This window comes from Mchenga conophoros, linkage group LG18, assembly GCF_057382185.1.
Source record: "Mchenga conophoros isolate Kocher_MC1m ecotype Shallow Benthic linkage group LG18, M_conophoros_male_GT1.1, whole genome shotgun sequence".
NCBI lineage: Eukaryota > Metazoa > Chordata > Actinopteri > Cichliformes > Cichlidae > Mchenga > Mchenga conophoros.
In genome coordinates this window covers 34,009,985-34,029,666 of record NC_140543.1, presented here as the reverse complement: position 1 = coordinate 34,029,666, position 19,682 = coordinate 34,009,985, and the positions used below count along the sequence as shown (strand labels likewise).

Here is a 19,682-nt window from a genome sequence, read left to right as displayed (position 1 = left end):
AGATGTGCGTCTGTGTGTGTCTGTTGCAACAGCAGATGGAAACATCAGGGCCTTGCCTTTGCTTAGTGAAATACCTCCGTCCTTCTCCCCCTCTCTGTTCTGTCCTGCTGTTTCTGGCTCTGTCTACTCTCTCTGTCTTACTAACTGTGTCTCAGCCTCTATGCACTGCTCTCTCTCTTTTAGTCTCTCCTCCTGTAATCATAGGAGTATAATCACTTGGAAAGGTTGCTTGTTGGCGTGATTGTTCAATTTCTCAAGGGTGCTGACTCTGTAAATTGTGAATATTCATTTTTTTCCACCACTTTTCTCCCCTAGGTGTCTTTGACAACTGTTCCCACTCACTAAGTGAGAAGGGTTGGTCAGTAGGCATTCGCACTGTGGAAACTGCTGGCACCAGAGATGCACGCTTCTACTTCACACTTCGTACAGACCGAGCTGTGAAATCCACCACTGTCCACAGCCACCAGCGGTACCAAGCCAATGTCTGGACTCACCTGATGGCCGCTTACAATGGTCATAACATGACTTTGTATGTTGATGGAGCTAAGGTGTGTGATTGAGTTTGGTCATTTACCAGAGATACAAATCAATGGTCCATTTCATGATGTTTTCCAGGCATTTCACCCATGGCTATATATCATATTTACCAGCTCTATTACAATATCCTCTTAGGGATTGTTTTTGCTTTTTGTCAGATTATAGGGCACCCAATTAATATGCTGGCAATAGAAGTTATTGCCAATGAGAGCATCCATGGAGCAGAGTGACTATATTACATGCCAACCAAATGGAAAGCTTCTTAAAAAGCTAACTGCCACAGCACTCTAATGCTGTAACATTTGGATGACTTACTGCTTATATGTTCTTTTAAAAAAGAATAATTAGGCAATTAATCTTAAAGTATATTCAGAACATGATAAAATGAAGAAAAAAAATCCCTAATTTTTTCCCTCTTAGGTAGGAGAAAGCAGCCACCAGTCAGGGAATCTCTACAGCCCCTTCATGAAGGCCTGCAGAACCCTCTTTCTTGGCAGCAATCAGTCCGATCAGGGGCAAAGCTTTAGAGGCCACGTAGGAGGTGTGGTCTTGTGGGGCTATGCCCGCTCCCATGCGGACTTGCTCAAACGGCCACTCCAAATTGACATGAGTGAGCCGGTGCTGGCGATGTGGGCTGACTTTACTAATGTAAGTGGTCATTTCAAATTTCTACACTGTTAGTTGTTGATTTGTGTTCTTCCAATTGTCTTAATCTTCGCTAAAATTCATTTAGTACTGCTTTTCTGCCTTTTAGGTGGAACAGCTATGGACTCCATACAAAGACCATCATCCAACCATCATCACCAGTCCTGTCCCTGAGCCAGAACTTGTCTCCTCCTTCTCGCCACCACCCTGTGGCCTTACACCCTGTGACAATATAGATATCATCTCTGGATACAACGACAACTGGCAGCTCCGAACACCCAAGCGAATTCGCTACCGGATTGTCAACCTCTCCAACGATGATGGTGGAAACCCCACGGTGACCGAAGCCCAAATTCAGCTCCAGCACCAGGCTCTGACTCAGGCCTTCCGCCCTTACAACATTACTCTGGATCTGAGTGTCTACACAGTGAAAAACTCTAGCCTCCGGGAGAGATTCATCCTCAGCAACTGCCGTATTGCAAAGATTGGGAACCGCCAGTGTGACCCAGAATGTGACCATCCGAGGACGGGTCATGATGGAGGGGACTGTCTCAGGTTGGGGCCCTGTTACAGCTGGAAGAGGCAGGATGGGGTTTGTAACATGGGGTGCAACAGTATACACTACGACTATGATGATGGAGACTGCTGTGACCCAGATGTTACAGATGTGCTCAAGACCTGTTTTGATCCTGACTCTCCTGACAGGTAAGGTTGTTGAACAAATGTTATCTACTAAAATGGCTCTCTATGTAGAAAACGTACTTGTAGGAGTGAGACGTGTTGTATAAAGCTCTGTGAGTCCTCACATAGAGTAGAAAAGTACTATGAGAACAAGTCCATTTAATATAATCTAAAATGCAACCTAACCCTACTCCTGTACTGTATTTTTAACTTTAAAGGCCTTCCTTTAAGGCCCTCCCAAAAAACTAACAGAAGATTTTTAATCTGAAATATTTTTGAACCAGGTGTTGTGTAGCCTTTACGAGAACAATGGCCATTCAATTTTAGACTGTGCAAAGCGTTAAGCAGGAATATGTAAAAGGCTACATTGTTGAGGAGACATAGCATAGAAAGTAGGAGGATTACATTTTAAGCCAGTAAAGGCAAGATATTATTCCAGAGAGAAGATTTCTATGGGCATGAATGGGCACTAGTAAGAGTACCTCTCCCTGTGAGGCAGTGAAGTGTCCCTATTTCGCATGCTGCAGTACTTCAGCAGGCCGTGCAGTCAGTAGCTCATAATATGGCATGAACAAATTGGGACTCTCACTTTCCCCAGTGGTCTTAGAGGGAGCTCTGTGAAGTAGAAATGGTGGGTTAAGTGGCCAAAGTACACACTTATTTTTGCTAAACAACACGAGCGGCAGCCCACTGCCTTTCATTTGGTCTGACAGTCGGGCTCACGCAGCGTTCTAAATAGCTCGCACGAAGTCTCCCCATGAGGTCGTCGGCCGAAGTTCTTAAAGGACTTAAAATCCAAATTTCAACCACAAGCTTCACACTGAGCCACTGGGAAACAGAACATGGGAACCAAAACTGCTTTTTAAACCATGAGATTTAGCTTCTGATGTCTTGAGCTGACAGAGTGTGACAGCTTAACACAAGGATGAATAAATGTTTTTTCAAACATTTTTTCCCCATGATATATTTCCATTTCTTTATTTTTTTTTTTTAGTGTAATGGACCTTTCTTTACCACTGTGGAAGTTAAGTAACTAAGTAGAGTTCCCTCTAAAAGCCTCTGTTGGTGTAATCATTACATTCTGCTCTCAGTGTAAAGCAGTTTTGAATACAAATGGGATATTTATGTAGTATGACAACATTCGTATGGATTACATTCAGTAGATCAGCAAAAAACACTGAAGTAATGGTCAATAAAAAGTCAGTTTTAAATATTACTGTTACAAGTCACTTTGCTATTTCTCTGGTTTTTCAGGGAGTGTCTTGCTGTAGCTACAAACTGTGGTGCTACCCACTGCTGCTAGTTCATAACCATCTCACAGACATGTGCATCTACTTTCAATGCCATTGATATTTATTTAGACTTTTTCTCTCCAACTGATTTTTCCGTGTTACATTCAATAGTAACTTCTTCCAAACCATCAACGTGTCTATTAGACCCATTCCTTGTTTTGAGCTAATTAAAGGCCAATCTTCAACCTTCCTGTTATCTCAAAAACCATTGAAACACTAGTGGTAAAGGAGCTAATTGATCATCTGCAGAGGAATGGATTGTCTGAGGGTGTCACTCAATTTTCAGAATTCGTCACAGTACAGAAACAGCATTAGTGAAGGTTACAAGTGACAATGCTTCTGTGTCCTGCTAGACTACACTGCAGTGTTTGGTACTGTTGATCATAATATTTTATCTCAGAGTTAGAGCATGCCAGGCATTAACAGTAGAGTGCTGCAGTAATTTTAATCATATCTATCTAATAGACTCTATCTAATAAATAGGGAGTCTTGTACATGATTCACTTAGCCTGCATTATTAGAAGGCATAGCATACATTTTCATTACCATGCAGAAAACCCCAGCTTTCTGTACATACACACACACACACACACACACACTGAGCCGGGATAAGATATAAGAGGTTTCTTCCTTTTAAAAGGGAGTTTTTCCTTCCCACTGTTGCCAAGTTGTTGGTGTTTAGCTTACAATCTAAAGTTCCTTGAGGCAACTGCTGTTGTGTTTTGGCACTAATTACACTACCAGTCAAAAGTTTGGACACACCTTCTCATTTAATGGACTTGTCTTTATTTTAATACCTTCGACGTTGTTGATCCATACTGAATACATCAAATATATGAACCAAGATAAATGGAATTATGTAGCAAAGAAAAATTTGATAAATAACTCTAAGTATGTCTTATATTTTAGATTCTTGCCGCCCTTTGCTTTGTTGACAGCTCTGCAAACCCTTGGCCTTCTCTCAGTGAGCTTAATAATGTAGTCACCTGAGATGGTTGTCACTTCACAGGTGTGCCTGTCAGGCTTCATTTGTGGAATTTCGTGCCTTCAAATGGTGTTGGGACCATCAGTTGTGTTGTGCAGAAGTCAGGTTGGTACACAGCTGACAGCCTTTTTTGTCAACTGTTAGAGTTCATATTATGGCAAGAACCAATCAGCTAAGTAAAGAGTAATGGCAGTCCATCATTACGTTAAGAACTGAAGGTCAGTCAGTCCGGAAAATTGTTAAAACTTTGAACGTGTCCACAAGTGCAGACGCAAAAACCATCAAGTGCTATGACAAAACCGGCTCACATGAGGACGCCCCAGGAAAGGAAGACCAAGAGTCACCTCTGCTTAGACCAGTGGAAATCTGTGCTTTGGTCTAATGAGTCCAAATTAGAGATCTTTGGTTCCACCTCATCCCAACACCATCGAGATGGTTTGGGATGAGGTGGACCGCAGAGTAAAGGCAAAAACGCAAACAAGTGCTCAGCATCTCTGGGAACTTCCTCAAGACAAGAAAACCATTTCAGGTGACAACCTCATAAGGCTCATCGAGAGAAGACCAAGAGTGTGCAAAGCAGTAATCAAATCAAAGGGCGGCTATTTTGAAGAATTAAATATAAAACATGTTTTGAACTATTTCACACATTTTTTTTACTACATAATTACATATGTGTTCATTCATAGTTTTGATGCCTTCAGTGAAAATCTACAATGTAAAATAGTCATGAAAATAAAGTTGTGTCCAAACTTTGGTCATGTGTTATTCCTGGAATCTTTAATTTCTGGCTTTTTGTTCTTTGTCCTGAAGAAGTGTCAGTAAACTAACTGGCAACGAAATCTGGGGTATAGACACCAGGGAAGTCTGAACTTTCCTTAATATAAAAACAGTGCCTGTGAGCAAGGTGATTAACCTTCAGCATTTTCAGCGGCCAATAGAAGAAGATATGTTTAACTGGACAGCTCCCAGTGGCCAAGAGATGGAGACTGTAACCGTACTGTGCAGCCAGCAGGTGTGCATATTTGCATCTGTACGAATGTGCAACATCCTGTCGCTGGAAAAGAACATAAGGTTAAATGTTAAAGTTCAGTAGAAGCAAAAAAGAAAAAAGCTGGGTTGCGTGCGTGTGGTCTCATTGCTTGGCCATATGGAGGAAGCCCTTTGGGTGTGTCAAAAGTAGATGTAAATTTATGGTGTCCCGTCATGAGCTTGCTGGGATAGACTCACAGAGGCAGAGGGGAAAAAATGAGGTTGGTAGTTGTAATGGTCAAATGTTCCCTATCGCAGCCTGAGCTTTCTACCCTGCAGAGAGGAGATAGACTCTAATGAAGAACTGGACAGCAGAGACCACTCCACTCAGTTGTTTTGCACCAACACAGTTTTATTCAGAGGTCTAGTCCTTGGCCTTAGCTATATAAAAAAAAACTCTTTGAGTTATTCTAGATTTAATATGACCATATTTATACTTAAATAAATTAACTGGGCAATTACAACATGTTTGATTCTAATATATCTTTTAAAATTATGGATCTGGATTTGTTTTTTGTTTTTTTGTTTGCTTTCCTAAAGAAATCTTCTGCAGTTTAGATAATGAAAGCAAAACTCTCCAGTCATGGTATGTGTGTAATTCAGTGCATCGAGTTTACTTTTGCAGGGACTATTGCTAACATTTCTGTCTATAAGCTTCTGTCCCTCCAGTAAAAACAACATGGACAGCCAATACACAGGCGACCAGGGTGTCATAAAAACTGGTCTCAGCAGAGTAACAGTAATGTAGGTCTTTTAGAAAGGTCCTGACCTCAGCATGCTGAAAATCCTTGTGTGTGAGTGGGAGCATGTGTGTGTGCATCTGTGTACCTGGATCCCAATTCGAGCTTTCTCAGGCAGGAGAGAGAATTAATGCGAGGATGACATTTTGCTGGCATTTGCAGAACACTGAAGCATTTTTATGTTTGGGATCTGGGTTTTTGATATCCCTTCACTGCAGCCCCCCCCACCCCTCTCTCTCTGAGCTGTTGGCCAGGTATTCAGATTTTGGGACCCTATATGAGTGCAGCTGCTGCTGGCCAGTACAAGGCCTGAGGTTTTTGAAGCCAGCTGCTGTCACGACACAAATTTGCTGTCAAGAGCCAGTTCTAGAGCAATAGCCAGGTACGCTGGAGATTCTGGCATCGCAAAAAAGGAAAGTGAGTGCAAAAGGGGAAAAATGGAGAGAGAAAGGCAAGGATGGCGGGAGTGATGGGGTGGCGGGGGACATCATGTATATTTACGCTAAGACAAATGTCCTGGATTAGCTAACAGTCTTTGGTTAGTTAATCCTGGCCAGAGCCCTTATGTGCAAAGAGTTCCAGGCAGCTCCTCTGAAACATCCGTCACAGCCTCGTTCATGCTTAACATGCGTGTGAATTCTGTGCGTGACATGACGTTAGGTCAAGTTTAAATGTGCTTGTGTTTTATTCACTAGTAAAAGTATAAATATTTCTTAGAGCAGCAGTTCTACATGTGAATGACATTGATTCAGTGCTGTCTCTCAGCTCAGTTAAGCTAAGCTGTCACAAGCCTTATGCATTTCTCTGCTAGTCAACTTAGGCCAGAGCATGCAAACTCGCCAGTTTGCTACGTTTTTAGTTTCTGTTAGTACACCCACCAAGCTTTCAATTCTTACAGGGGAGGCTAACTGTCAAAATGGATGATTTTAGGTAGTGCTACATATAAAAGGAAGCTTTCAGTTCTAGAAACTAGAAAATAGTCGTATGCTGAAATAGTTTAGCCATAAGATGGACATAGCCGATAGTCCCAGAGTCCTATTCAGCTCTGCAGTCGTTGTCTATACACTGCTTGAAAATAACCAAACCAAAAAACACTTTTGAATCAGAGTGTAACATCAAGTATCAGAGAGCGTTGTTAATCAGTTTCAGCTGCTCTGGTGTTAATGAAATGAACAACATGTGCGCTAGTGGGGCAACAATGAAACAACCCCTAAAACAGAAATGGTTTCACAGGCGGTGGCCACTTTATTCCAGTAGAAAAATCCAATAGAGTCCTCTGGGGCATTCTGTCTCGGTCCATCTGACACAAACAGGTTCTAACTGAAACTGTCCAGGAGCTTTGTGATGCTGTGGTCCAGATCTGGGTGGAGATCCCCCAGGACACCATCCGTCATCTCTTTAGAAGCATGTCCCAGTGTTGTCAGGCATGCGGGGGCCTTGCAAACTACTGAGTACTATTTTGAGTTTCTGTAATGAAATTTCAGCAAAGTGGACTAGCCTGCCGCATCTTTTTTTCATTTTGATTTTCAGGGTGTCTTTGAATAACATCATTTTCATTTTTTGTCAAACAATGTGGCATCTTTTCATACTGAAAACATTACCCAGTCCATATCCGGATAGATATCAGCAGGATTATTCAAAATGTTTCTGCTTTGACCTGGTGACCGACCGGACAGCTTTCCATATGACTGATTACAACCTGGGCTGTTTCATGCATGTGCAACACATGTGTGGAAATAGTCTTATATACACTCACAGCCACACACCAGTTGTTAGCTTGGAAAATCCTCACTGTGAATGAAGTTTGCAAAAGTAAACTGTGGGGAACCACAACAAAAATGTTTGTTACAGCAAAATGAATCAGACATTAATCACCCTGCTGAATATGTATGTGTAAAATATGTAAAGAAGCTAATAGTGTCACAGTGGCTAAAGCTAAAGCTAAAGCTATCCAGAGCTCAGAGCCAGACACAAGCTAGCATCCTCGGTATGAGCCTCTGTTGGAGCTAAACATCAAATAAGTTCCTGGAAAATTGTTTGAAGAAGTGACACATCAGAATCAGTCAGAATACTTTAATAATCCCTTTATGTTAATTATGTGGGTTACAGTTGCTCCAAGACAATAACAGTGACAGACTAAACGAATTAAATAATACAATAAGTTTACAAAATATGAGAAATAGCTCCAATATACTTACAACTAGCTCAATTTAGATGTCAAGAATATTACAGTGGTGAAATATGTATGACTGACATTTAACCCCACCTGGGGTTAAAAATATGCTGGAAAATGATGTACGTACCTGACATTTGTTTTGCTATCTAAATGTTTTGCACCGTCTTTTGTCTGGTGAGGTAAAATATGTAAGGTGTGCACAGCAACTCTGTTCAGACTTACTGCAATTTGGTACGATATTATAAAGACATTGTGAAGTTTATGAACTTCTTGACAACTGGGATAGGCTGCACCTCCTTTGTTTGTGTACACTGTCAGTCATAGGTCTTAAAAGGAAAACTAGAATTAGCAAAAAAAGGGAAATGAGTAACTGCACGTACTTTTTTTTGACCTTAGTTAAAAGACAAAATTGTTGAAAGGCAAGCGAGGTGCACAGTAAAGTGCGCAACATGGTAAAATGTTTGCCTGCTGCTGCCGTGACATTTTCACAGTCTGTCTTCTGGTTCAAAGTAACTGACTTGTCAACAGTAATATTTTGAATGGATGCACATCTACAGCTTTACATGGTAACTGCGCTGGTGCTGACTCTGCTGTTGACTCATGCTGCGCTTGACTTAGCCGCAAATGTTGTTAATGCATAACCGGGGTTTTCATTTCAATCATGTAGAGCCATTTATTATTTGCCAGGTTGGCCGTAGTCTTCCACTGAGGCATCCTCTGAGTCTGAGAAGTTGAAGAGTCAACTCTTTAGTGATCAACTTTCTGTCACTTGTAATTGCATCGCCCTGGGGTGATGAATACTGCACGCAGCCTCAACTGAACTCTGCTTCAGTAATGTAGTGTGAGGAGGGTTTCCCTGAAGCATCTTAAATCTTAAGCCCTATTTAGTCAGGCAAAGTGCCCGAGGAAACACATTCTTATTTACTGTACAACACATGCACTGAAGGAGGGATTGCATTAAGAGTACTTGCCAGATGTATGGTTCTTGGCTGCTGAGCAACTTTGGACCAGTTTGAAGTGCCTTACTTAATGGTGCATTGGCAGTGGCGTGTGAGAGGATGGGGATTACTGTTTTCTCATTTCATCCATCTAGATTTATCCCAGCTGAAAGCTGATGTCTTACAGTCACAAGCTCACCTGTCTATCCTTCAGGTTCTTGGAACAATGTAAGGAGCACTAAGCCAAACCTCAATCCTTTAATGAGCAAATATATAATGATATTTCTAATGCTTTTTAACCTTTTACTATTAATAAATGTAAACCTGCTTCTGAGCCTAATCAAAAGCATAAACTTTTTTTGACAAACTTACGAGAAGTAAAACACGAGAATTCAAATGAAGTAAATTTAGATTATGGCTCAGAATTCTTCAACAAAGTAAGCCCTACAGCTGAAATTGATCAACCACATAAAACCTGAACTCCTGGCTCAAAACATACAACATGAAACAACAATCCATTACGTTATAATAATAAAAAAAGAAAAACACTCTGAAAGCATGGCCTGTGCGTGATGAAAAAACCCCCAAAAAACAAGACTTCACAAACAAAGTTATGCATGATTCATGCACTTACCAGAATATATTCTTATAAATATGAAGTAATCTGACCTACCTCTGTGCTAGTGCATGAGTAGAAGACTCCACATGCAGTCTCAAACAGACAGATTTTATTTTCTTCCAGTTGCTCTAAAAAAACAGACCTGGATAAAAGCCTAAACTGTCTGGCATGGAGGCACTGGGCAGTCACACTGCATGACTTTCAGACTCAGCAATGGTAATAGGTGACATAGCTTTCAAGCTATGAAACCAAAGGAGAAAAATGACATGTGACCTCACAGCAGCCGAGGAAAAACAACCTTAGCGTCACACATGAAAGTGTCCTAAGGTCATTTTTGTAGGCAGAGAGAGATCTGAGAGGAATATTGATGGATTTAAGTAAAGAGATACTCTGCACTGACCATCTGTCTTTAAACAGATTCTAATGAGACCAATTTGCTCACCCCAATCAGGATGTACACTCATCAACGGTTCAGGGTGCTGGTGGAGTTGGGATATTTTCATGGCATACTTTTAGCCTCTTAGTATCAGCTGAGCATTGTCTCAATTGAGGCCTACATGAGTATTGCTGCTTTACGACCACGGTCTGCACCCAGCCTATCTTTTGATGGTTCCAGCAGGATAAAATCCACATGACAAAGATGTTCTCAACAAGGTCTGTTGAACATGACAATGATATCACTGTATTCAAACAGCCTCCACAGTCACCAGATCGCAAACCAATACAGCGCCTTTGCAGCCGACAAATCTGCAGCAACTGTGCGATGTGTTGGATGTCAAATATGCATCAAAATCTCTGAGGAATGTTTCCAGCACCTTGTTAAATCTTTGTAATGAAAAACCAAGAAAGTTCTCAAGATAAATACGGACCCAAAACCATACTAGCAAGGTATAGAATTATCTGGTGAATGCTTGTCTCCTTGCTTGCAAAGATATTATGTGAAATGTACTTGTTTTCTTTCATGCTGTGAGTTGGGTGAGAAGAGATATCTACTGGAGATATGTGTTCTGAGCCTTTCTTTTACCACTTAGCTGAGCTAATGCTAATCCATCTGATTTTAATATATGATAGACTACATTTACTGTACAAGTACAAATCAACTGAGCTAAGGTTTATGTCACTCTTACACAACACCTGCTGCAACTATAGGTTGTAACTGGCACATCAGAGAGAAAAAAGTAGATGCTAATCAAGTGAAACACAAAGAGGAACATAATCAGCCAACTTAACTGAAAACAACTGTGTAAGAGCTCTTTGACTATGCCAGTCTTTAACTTCTAATAAGGAACTCTGACTGTCACTTATTCTAGTTTGAGGGTAAGCTCACACTGGAGCACACTGACTACGCATATGTCTCTAAGGATAAACAATGTTTAATTAAGGATGTTTGGTACGTTGTTGTGTATTTTTAGTTATTATTTATTTATTTTTTACTTTCTGCTGCCAATGCTAAATGTTAGAATAGCCTAGCACCACACTCAACGATACACAGCTTGTGAGACAACTCTTCCCGAATTATAAGCCAGACAAATATTTTCCTCCAAAATTTCCCCTCCTGAGGCTATCTTTTATTTCCACGTTTCTCTTCTTTTTTCTTTCTTTTTTCTTGTTCTATACAGTGTTTTGTATTAGCTTCCCTACTATAGCACACTATTACAACAACATTTAGAGAAGCAACTGCTTGTAAAATTGGTTAATTTTCTAACTTTAAGCTTTGAACTATGTAATCAGTTTTATTTTTGGGAACGCGGTTAATGCTTGGAAAATGACTCAGTGTACAGTTGGGTTTTGTTACCATATACCGATGCCATATTACCATACACAGGAGCACGTTACAGAAAGTTCTGTGTTCACCTCCTAGACCTTACGGGAACATGCAAAACTTAGTCTTTGTCCTGTGTGCAGAAACAGCCCATTTAGCCTTTTTGTTTGTTTGTTTAAAAAAATGACTTTCCTCATTTAGATGATTTGTCACCTGGCATGCTACTAAAGTGTTAACCTGTAGTGCAAAAGACTATCCTAGGGTCCCAACAATGAGTTACCAGGGACACCTGTAACTGACAGTTATATAACATTATAACTGCAGAATAAAACCAAACCATTCCCGAACCATTGTTTGCTTTGTGGCAGAGCTGAAAGCAGACACAGCCATCAGGAAATACCATTTCCGTGAAGGGGTGTACATGGTTTACAACAGTTCTTAGGTAGATGGCACATGTCAAAGTAACATCCATATGAATGGCAGGACCCAAAGTTCCAAAGCAAAACAATGGCCAAAGCTTTACACTGCCTCTGCTGGCTTGCATTTTTCCTTCAATGCATCATAGTACCAAGAAATCTCCAGGTATGCGATGCATACGCATCCAGATTCATCAGACCAGGCCACCCTCTTCCATTCATCTTTGGTCCATTCCAGCATGGGCACCCTAACTGGTCTGTAACCCTATCTGCAACAAACTATGATGCACTGGGTAATGTGAGTATCAGTAGCTCGTCTGTGGGATTGGACCACATGGACCAGCCTTCACTTCCATGACCATGTCCCTGGTTCACCACTGTTCCTTACTTGGACCACCTTTGATCAATACTGACCACTGCAGACTGGGTACACCCCACACGAGCTGCAGTTGTGGAGACGCTCTACCCAGTCGTCTAGCCTTCACAATTTGACCCTCGTCAAACTGACTCAAATCCTTACACTTGCTCATTTTTCCTGCTTCTAATACATTAAATTTCAGGAGAAATGTTCAGTTGGTCCCTAATGTATCCCACCCAATAACTGGTGTCATGATATAGAGATAATCAGTGTTATTCACTTCACCGGTCAGAGGTCATACTGTTATGGATGATAGGTGTGCATTTAGCTTTTTCGGCTACTAAATCACTCTTTGAACTACGAAACATTCTGATGTTTGCATGTTTTCTCTCCTTTAAATATATACAGGGCTTATATAAGTGTGAAAGAACTAAAGGAGGAACTAAAGCTGAGCGGCACAGACACACTCAACGTCTTCTTTGCAAGCAACTCAATGCGTCAAGAGCTGGCAGGAGCTGCGACCTGGCCGTGGGCAAAGGAAGCTCTTACACACCAAGGTGAGTGGATTTATATTGAGCTTTACTAATGCGACATATTTTGTTTTTCATGTTGCACTTTTTTCAGCTTTCTCTGTCTGTCATCTATTTTCTAACTTTCTGTTTGTGCCTCTCACCCTATCTGCTTTTCTCTTTAGCTGTAGCTTTGCCCTTTCTCTCCATGCTTTGTTTAGGGTTAGGGGCCCTTTCAAATTACATGGGAAGAGCAGCTGGAGCTGGTAGAGATTTTCCTGACACATTACACTCCCTCTTTTTTCTTTCAAATCTTTATTCCTCTTTCCACTGGAAGGATAATCAACCCAACAACCACCAAACAAACAAATAGCAGTGTGGGCTCTGTACCATTGTTGGCAGCCATGCCTACTTAACAGCTGTTCTTTATTAATTTGTACTTCTCTTCATGTGTCACAACACAATAGTAAATTGACTCAAAAGCAGTATACATGGAACGAATACATCTTGATGAAGTGGTTATGATATAAATATTAGGTAAATACTAGATATATAAAATATATACCCAGTTCAAAAATGAAAGTCAAGTTATTTCTAACATAATGTTACATAATGTAACATGTTAATAAAATAATCAACTGATATAAACAATAATGAAGTAGTACTATGGTTAAATTGTAAACCAGTATCATCTGATAATCTTTATTGTGTGCATGCTGCACGGGTGGTTCGACTCCTGTCTCCACCGTCTCTCTGTGTTTGAAACGCATTTAACCTGTGCAGCCGTCAAAATATGTCAGAAAATATGGAAAAGCTGTCTAATGGCAATTTTGGCCAAGTCATTGGAGGAAGATGCACAGAATTCATTAGAATAAATATGGATATGTGGAGGTAAGCATCAACGACACAGCTCTCAGTTCTCACTCCTTCTTTATTCGTCTCCAACATCAACTGCGCATATCGCGCCACAAAACACAGGAACACACTTCCTCTACACTGGGTGTGAGTGGAGCCCTCTAGTGGTCCACCACAGATATTCATTTTTTAACTCTTTTATATTTTGATGTGGTTTTTCGTAATGTTATAGTATAGCGTGAGCTGGTTATTGAGACATAAACATAACAGGTTCATTTCAAGTCTCATGCTCGTCATTAACCATCAGTTTGACTGGCAAATAATATTACACGACTCACTTGAAGCAAAACAAATGCATTCCTTAAAAAAATTCAAAAAATTCAAAATCACAGTTTGACCAGCAGAAAATCAATAAAGTGTATTTATCACTGACCATCTCAGCCATATTTGTTTGGAGTTGTTTAATGTTGGGTGATATTCGCTGAAGTAAAGAAAAGAATGTGCACACTATGGGACCAATGAACACAGTCAAATCCATCCAACCATTTTTTATCTCTGATGTTTCGTATCAAAGGGAATACAGTATGCTGCTGTTGCTGAGGAAAAAAACACTTAATGGTGTCATTATTCTGTGGCTATTAATTAGATTATAATATTAAGTATTGCATTGATACTAATGGTCAAAGCCACAATTATATTTTTGAATTAAAGCGGCAAATTAAGTTCAGACATGTATTTCAGCTGCACGGCATCTGTCTCTGTTTAAACCAACACGTTAGAGGATGACAAATTGTCTCTGGAGGCCCTGCTGTTTAGTGTCTACGTATTTAATGTCTTCATTGCTTAATGTCTTTAGCCAGTGTTTCTAATTAGAAAACCAATAACCCATGTGTGCTGTTAATCCTGTGATTATAAGGATGCTGCAAAAAAATCTGCCTCCCACTTAGTTGGCTTTTGTTTTTTGGAGTTCCCAAATTGTGTCTGTTGTCTTTTTAAACCGTTATCTCTCGCATGCTTCGTTAGTGGTTTCAGATATTTATGTAGCCTTAATTTTTTTCCATTTAACCCCCACCATGACATTTCCCAGCTGTAACCTAACTTTTACCAAATGTAACATTTTTTTATTGTCTGTCACATGGATACTGAACCACAGTTACAATCAGAGACATCCTGTCAAAGTGGGTAATCGCAAATCATTTTTCTCTCTTTTCACGTTGCCACTTAAAAAACATTGCATTTTCTATCTGGCTGGCTTTTCAAGAACCACAGCTTACTAGACGGTAATAATGTTGTAACCAATACTGCGATTTTTACCGCTTATATCCAGGCGGGATGGTCCTGAATCCCTCCTACTTTGGCACCACGGGCCACTCCAACACAATGATCCATGAGATGGGACACATATTTGGACTGTACCATGTCTTCAAGGGCGTGAGTGAACGGGACTCCTGTGATGATCCGTGTCAGGTAGGACTTTTAAATTCTGCTATTTGTGATAATGCTAATTTATGGAATTATTTCTGATTGGAAAACCCACATAAGTAAAAAACTAATAATAGCATCTTTAAATGTTTTTGTTGAGTCTGTGCTTCCACAGGCCCCGCTAGTTTAGAAAATTATTCTCGTGAAGGACGAAGACAAGACAGAACATCTTCAACCGGTCTTTTACTCGCTAGCGAGGGAAGGCTAGTCGGAACCAGGCCCGTGGAGCTTAACGCTCCTCACCTGTCTCCAGCCCAACTCCTTCAAAGAGCAGCCCTCCTCGTAGCCTTTTATTCCCATCACACTTACAGTTTACACAACACAAGCACCTCCCCTCGTAAAACCCCCCTATGGTTCTAAAAGACAAGGCACTATGTGTGTGTATGTGTGAGCACCTGTATGCATGTGTATGCATGTGCAAGAACGTGTGTGTGTGTGAGAATGTGTGTGTCATGGGGGTGCGTTTGTGCGACCTCCTGCTCACCAAAAGGATCATAAAAGCAGGAACAAACAACAACAAACAGATCTTTCAGATAGGATGTGCCTATAATAAAACCTTTTCAGCTCCCCCAGCACCAGAGTAGCTGGAGAGGAGGTCAGAGACAAAGGAATGTCTTTGATCCTGCTGCTCGAACTAAAACTTTACAAATTCAAGAAGCACAATGACAACATTCAACAATTTGACTCCAGCAGTGTTACATCACATGCCCTCTCTTACCATGCATACCATACATATTTTGTGCAGGAGACCACCCCATCCATGGAGACGGGTGATCTGTGTGCTGACACTGCCCCAACACCTAAATCCAAAGCCTGCCATGACCCCGGAGCTGTCAACGACACATGTGGCGTCACCACCTACCTGAACACTCCTTACAGCAATTACATGAGTTACACAGGTGAAACAGATGAACAAAATGCTCAGGTGTTACAATGTATATGTAATATATACAGTAATATTATTAACAGTATGGCAGTTAAAAGTGCATTACTGAGAATTACCATCCACTCTGAAGTAAAGTATAATCACTCAATCAATCAATCAATCAATCAATGTGAGTGTGTAATTATACAATTATGTTATGGTTTAGTAATTTCTGTCCATATCCTCAAGCTGTTACCACCCAGTGTATTTAAAAAGCCAACAAAAGCTTATTAGCCTGTTAAGCCCCCAGTGGTTTTCTGATCTCTGTGATCTCCTCCCTTTTGCGCCCATCTTCTGGTGCGTGGGTGCTTAAGAGGTTAAGGACTGGCATGTGTAATTGCGTCTCCTCTCAGCACATGTCTGATGTAATTATTTCTAGCCATGTGTTTAGTACTTCGGTTATTTAAAGGCTAGTGTGTTAATTTGACCCTCAAAGATTTACTGGATTCTTCTGTCTTCACAGATGATAACTGCACCAACCATTTCACTCCAAACCAAGTGGCCAGGATGCACTGCTATCTAGACTTGGTCTACCAGAAGTGGCTGATGGACCCTCAACCTGCCCCCATCCCACTGGCCCCCATAGTGACTGACCAGAGCACAGATTCTGTCTCGATTTATTGGCTCCCACCTATCAGGGGGTCACTTTATCAAAGGTATGATTGCATGAGTTCTTTTGTTTCTATCCATTCAAAGCTGTTTTTAACCATCCATACATGTCTGGTTGTCCAAGAGGCAGGGTAAACCTTGGGCAGGTCTCTTGCAGGGTTAAAACTATTAACAAAGAACTGCAATTTTCATCACTTGTGCACATAAATCACTCTATGAACACTCCAATTTATAAAATGTGCATAATTTAACTGCATTAGTGAGCCATGAGCACATTGCTTCCACCAGACAAGTCTCTTTATATGTCATGTATGGTGATTAAAAATGTTCTGGATGCAATCAAAACCAGGCATTGGAGTTAATATTTGATTACACTTTCCAGTAATTGTTTTATTGGTCTTTTTTATTTTGTATTCACCACTGCACCGAGAGCATCTGGACGAAAACACCTGTGGAAAAATTGGAATAAACAACTCACAAGTGTGAAGTGTATTATGGAATTCTCAGCTGGTGGTATCACCAGATGTGGGCAAAAGAAAGCTGGCATTTCAACCTGGGAGAGTTTGAAATTTCATACGCCTTGTTGACTTAGTGCAGTGCATGTAGGTACTAGTGTGACTGTGCCTGAAACGACCTCCTCCACAGGTCAAACTAGTGGCCACTTTGTGTTTGCGAAATATGTTTAATTTTCTTGTGTGTCTTCTAGGTCAGTTTCAGCTTTCTTGTTTTGTTTATATAGAATAAAAATGCCATAATTAGTGGACCTGTTTCCTTTCGCCTCAGCTCCTCATTGCGTGTATCTGAGATCAATTGTGGAGATTGTGAGAAAGATGGCATCTTCCACCAGTATGCTTATGAGGCTTCCTCAACTCACATATGTGACACATCAGGCTACTGGACACCCGAGGAAGCAACAGGTCAGTCAAAAAATGCTTTTTGTGATTTTCTACAAATGCACAAAAGGATAGAATTTCCTGTTTTTATATCTGCATATTGAAAACAAGCTGGATTTCAGAGATAATAAATGGTTCAGAATTGTAGACTTTTACTTCTGTTGTTAACAGCTGCACACATATAAATCCTGTTCCTTGGGTCAGTTTGAATATAAACACTAGTGAATATGGGACTTTGCTGAAGCCTCATGTAAAATTGCAGGTTAACTGAGGAATATATTTATTTTACACATCTGCCCGCACGTTCACCAAGCTGAATATATGCCAAATACATTTTTGGCATATATTCAGCCCCCCCTTTACCCCCAGACGCACACACAGAAACACACACATCTGTACATTTTAGGTGCGTGCAAGGCTAATGGCTGCTGGAAAAAGAAAAAGAAAAAAAAATCAGCTACAGACCTCTCTGTGTCTGTCTTGTTTTAGCCAAAGCGAGAACAAGGATTATTAACGTAAGCGTCTGCTCTGGGTAATGTTTTGGTGCTCTTCAAACATTCAACCTCCGTCATAAACCAAAAAAAGTGCATCTTGTAGCACTGTACATTGAAACATTAACTTCCTGCAAGCACATGGTCCTTGTTAGTCCAATCATAAATCCTTGAGAAGCACGATTTCCTTTGACATGATGTATAGGGTGGGGAGGAAAGAAACAAGAAGGAATATAAGGCAACAAGAAAGCAAAGTGAATGAAAAGGGACAAGAAACAAAAAAGGCAAATACTGAAAGAGCAAATGCATGAACACAATAACACGTTTCCATCTCTTTCATGAAAACTCTGACCAAATATGTGGAAATCCTCTGCTGGAATTTATGCTTTGAAAACAAGCGGCTAGGAAGAACAGGGGGATTACTGCTCCCTCATTCGCTGCGGGACCATAATGATGATAAAGGGTCAATTACAGTCTTACTCTAAACAGTGGTATGTGCACAGCTGAGGAGACAGCCAGTCTGCTGGCTTCCCTTGCTCCCTTTTCACTCTGTCCCACTTCTAAGGACCATGATGTGTGGGTCATTTCGTCAGCCAACGGAGATGGGCAATAACATATTCAGTGTGGAGAGGCAGAGGGGAAGTTGGACAAACTCGTTGCGGACACCATAGCTGGCAACCCAAAACACAAGTTTAAAGGCAAAAACACTATTGGCTCAAATTGTTGGCAAAAGTGACCAAGTACATCTCCTCAGAATGCTTCCTGTGCCAGTATTGACTGGTTTAAGTCCATTTTCAGGCTGAGGGAAAACACAGAATTGTTTGGAAGCGTGCACTGCCGCTGTCAGAGATTAAACTGCTTAATGTGCTGCATTAAGTCTTAATACAGAGTTTTATTTCAAAATGAGAAGGTGTAAAGTTTGCTTTTAAGGCTGCCTCGTGTTAACTGTGCTGTAGAGATCAGAAAAAAAGATGCATGTTTGAAGTTCTGTAAAAAATCTTTTCACACGGTAGAAATGTGCAAGGAAAAAAAGCTATGTCAAGAAATAATAGGGATCTCAAAATAATAATTGAGCGCATAAATGTCTTGATGCATGTTCAATCATCCAGGTAAGTAAATCCCCAAAAGTTGATTCTGTTCATCTGGACGTCTTCAGTGGGAGAAACTTTTCGTCACTCATCCAAGTGACTTCTTCAGTCTCAGCAGACTGCAGGTTTCCCCAATCTTATAAACAGGACATTTGAGTAATGATTGAAACTAGCGGGGAATCAAGGAGGCCATTTATGTGAAAAGGGAAAGACCATCTCTGAATCGAGGATGGGGCCTAAGGGTACATCTTTCACCATCTTACGTGCTGTGATTGCAGCCGTTCCCCAGCTCTCTGTGAATGGGACTCATGGCCATTGATCAGTGGTTGTTGATCAATGGTCATGAGAATTTGCATAATTAAGATTAAGGAACTGACCTCCCAGCCCATTGTTCCTTCAGTGGGCTGGTTTCAGTCATTGTGCAAATGTTGGTGAACCTGCAGTCAGCTGAGACTGAAGAAGCCACTTAGATAAGTGATGAAACGTTTCTTCTGCTGTAAACGCTACATCCAAATGAACAGAATCAACCTTTGAGGAGTGCACATTTTCTTCGTTTATTGAAAAGAAAATATCTCGTTACAAACATACTATTTGTAAAGGGTGAAAGGTTTTCTACCCATTCTGCTTCAAAGTGGTTTATTAGCTGAATGCT

At 40.7% G+C, this 19,682-nt stretch overlaps 1 protein-coding gene across 1 annotated transcript in view; it reads left to right on the top strand.

The window, feature by feature from the left end:
• The window catches only part of pappa2 (pappalysin 2), an 87,198-nt gene that overhangs the window by 8,160 nt on the left and 59,356 nt on the right, over positions 1-19,682 (top strand). The window contains exons 2-9 of the mRNA XM_085253771.1: positions 316-548; positions 958-1,185; positions 1,292-1,887; positions 12,587-12,735; positions 14,870-15,009; positions 15,770-15,923; positions 16,413-16,605; positions 17,342-17,475. Of these exons, the coding sequence (XP_085109897.1) occupies positions 316-548; positions 958-1,185; positions 1,292-1,887; positions 12,587-12,735; positions 14,870-15,009; positions 15,770-15,923; positions 16,413-16,605; positions 17,342-17,475 (1,827 nt within the window). The remainder of the gene's footprint in view (positions 1-315; positions 549-957; positions 1,186-1,291; positions 1,888-12,586; positions 12,736-14,869; positions 15,010-15,769; positions 15,924-16,412; positions 16,606-17,341; positions 17,476-19,682) is intronic.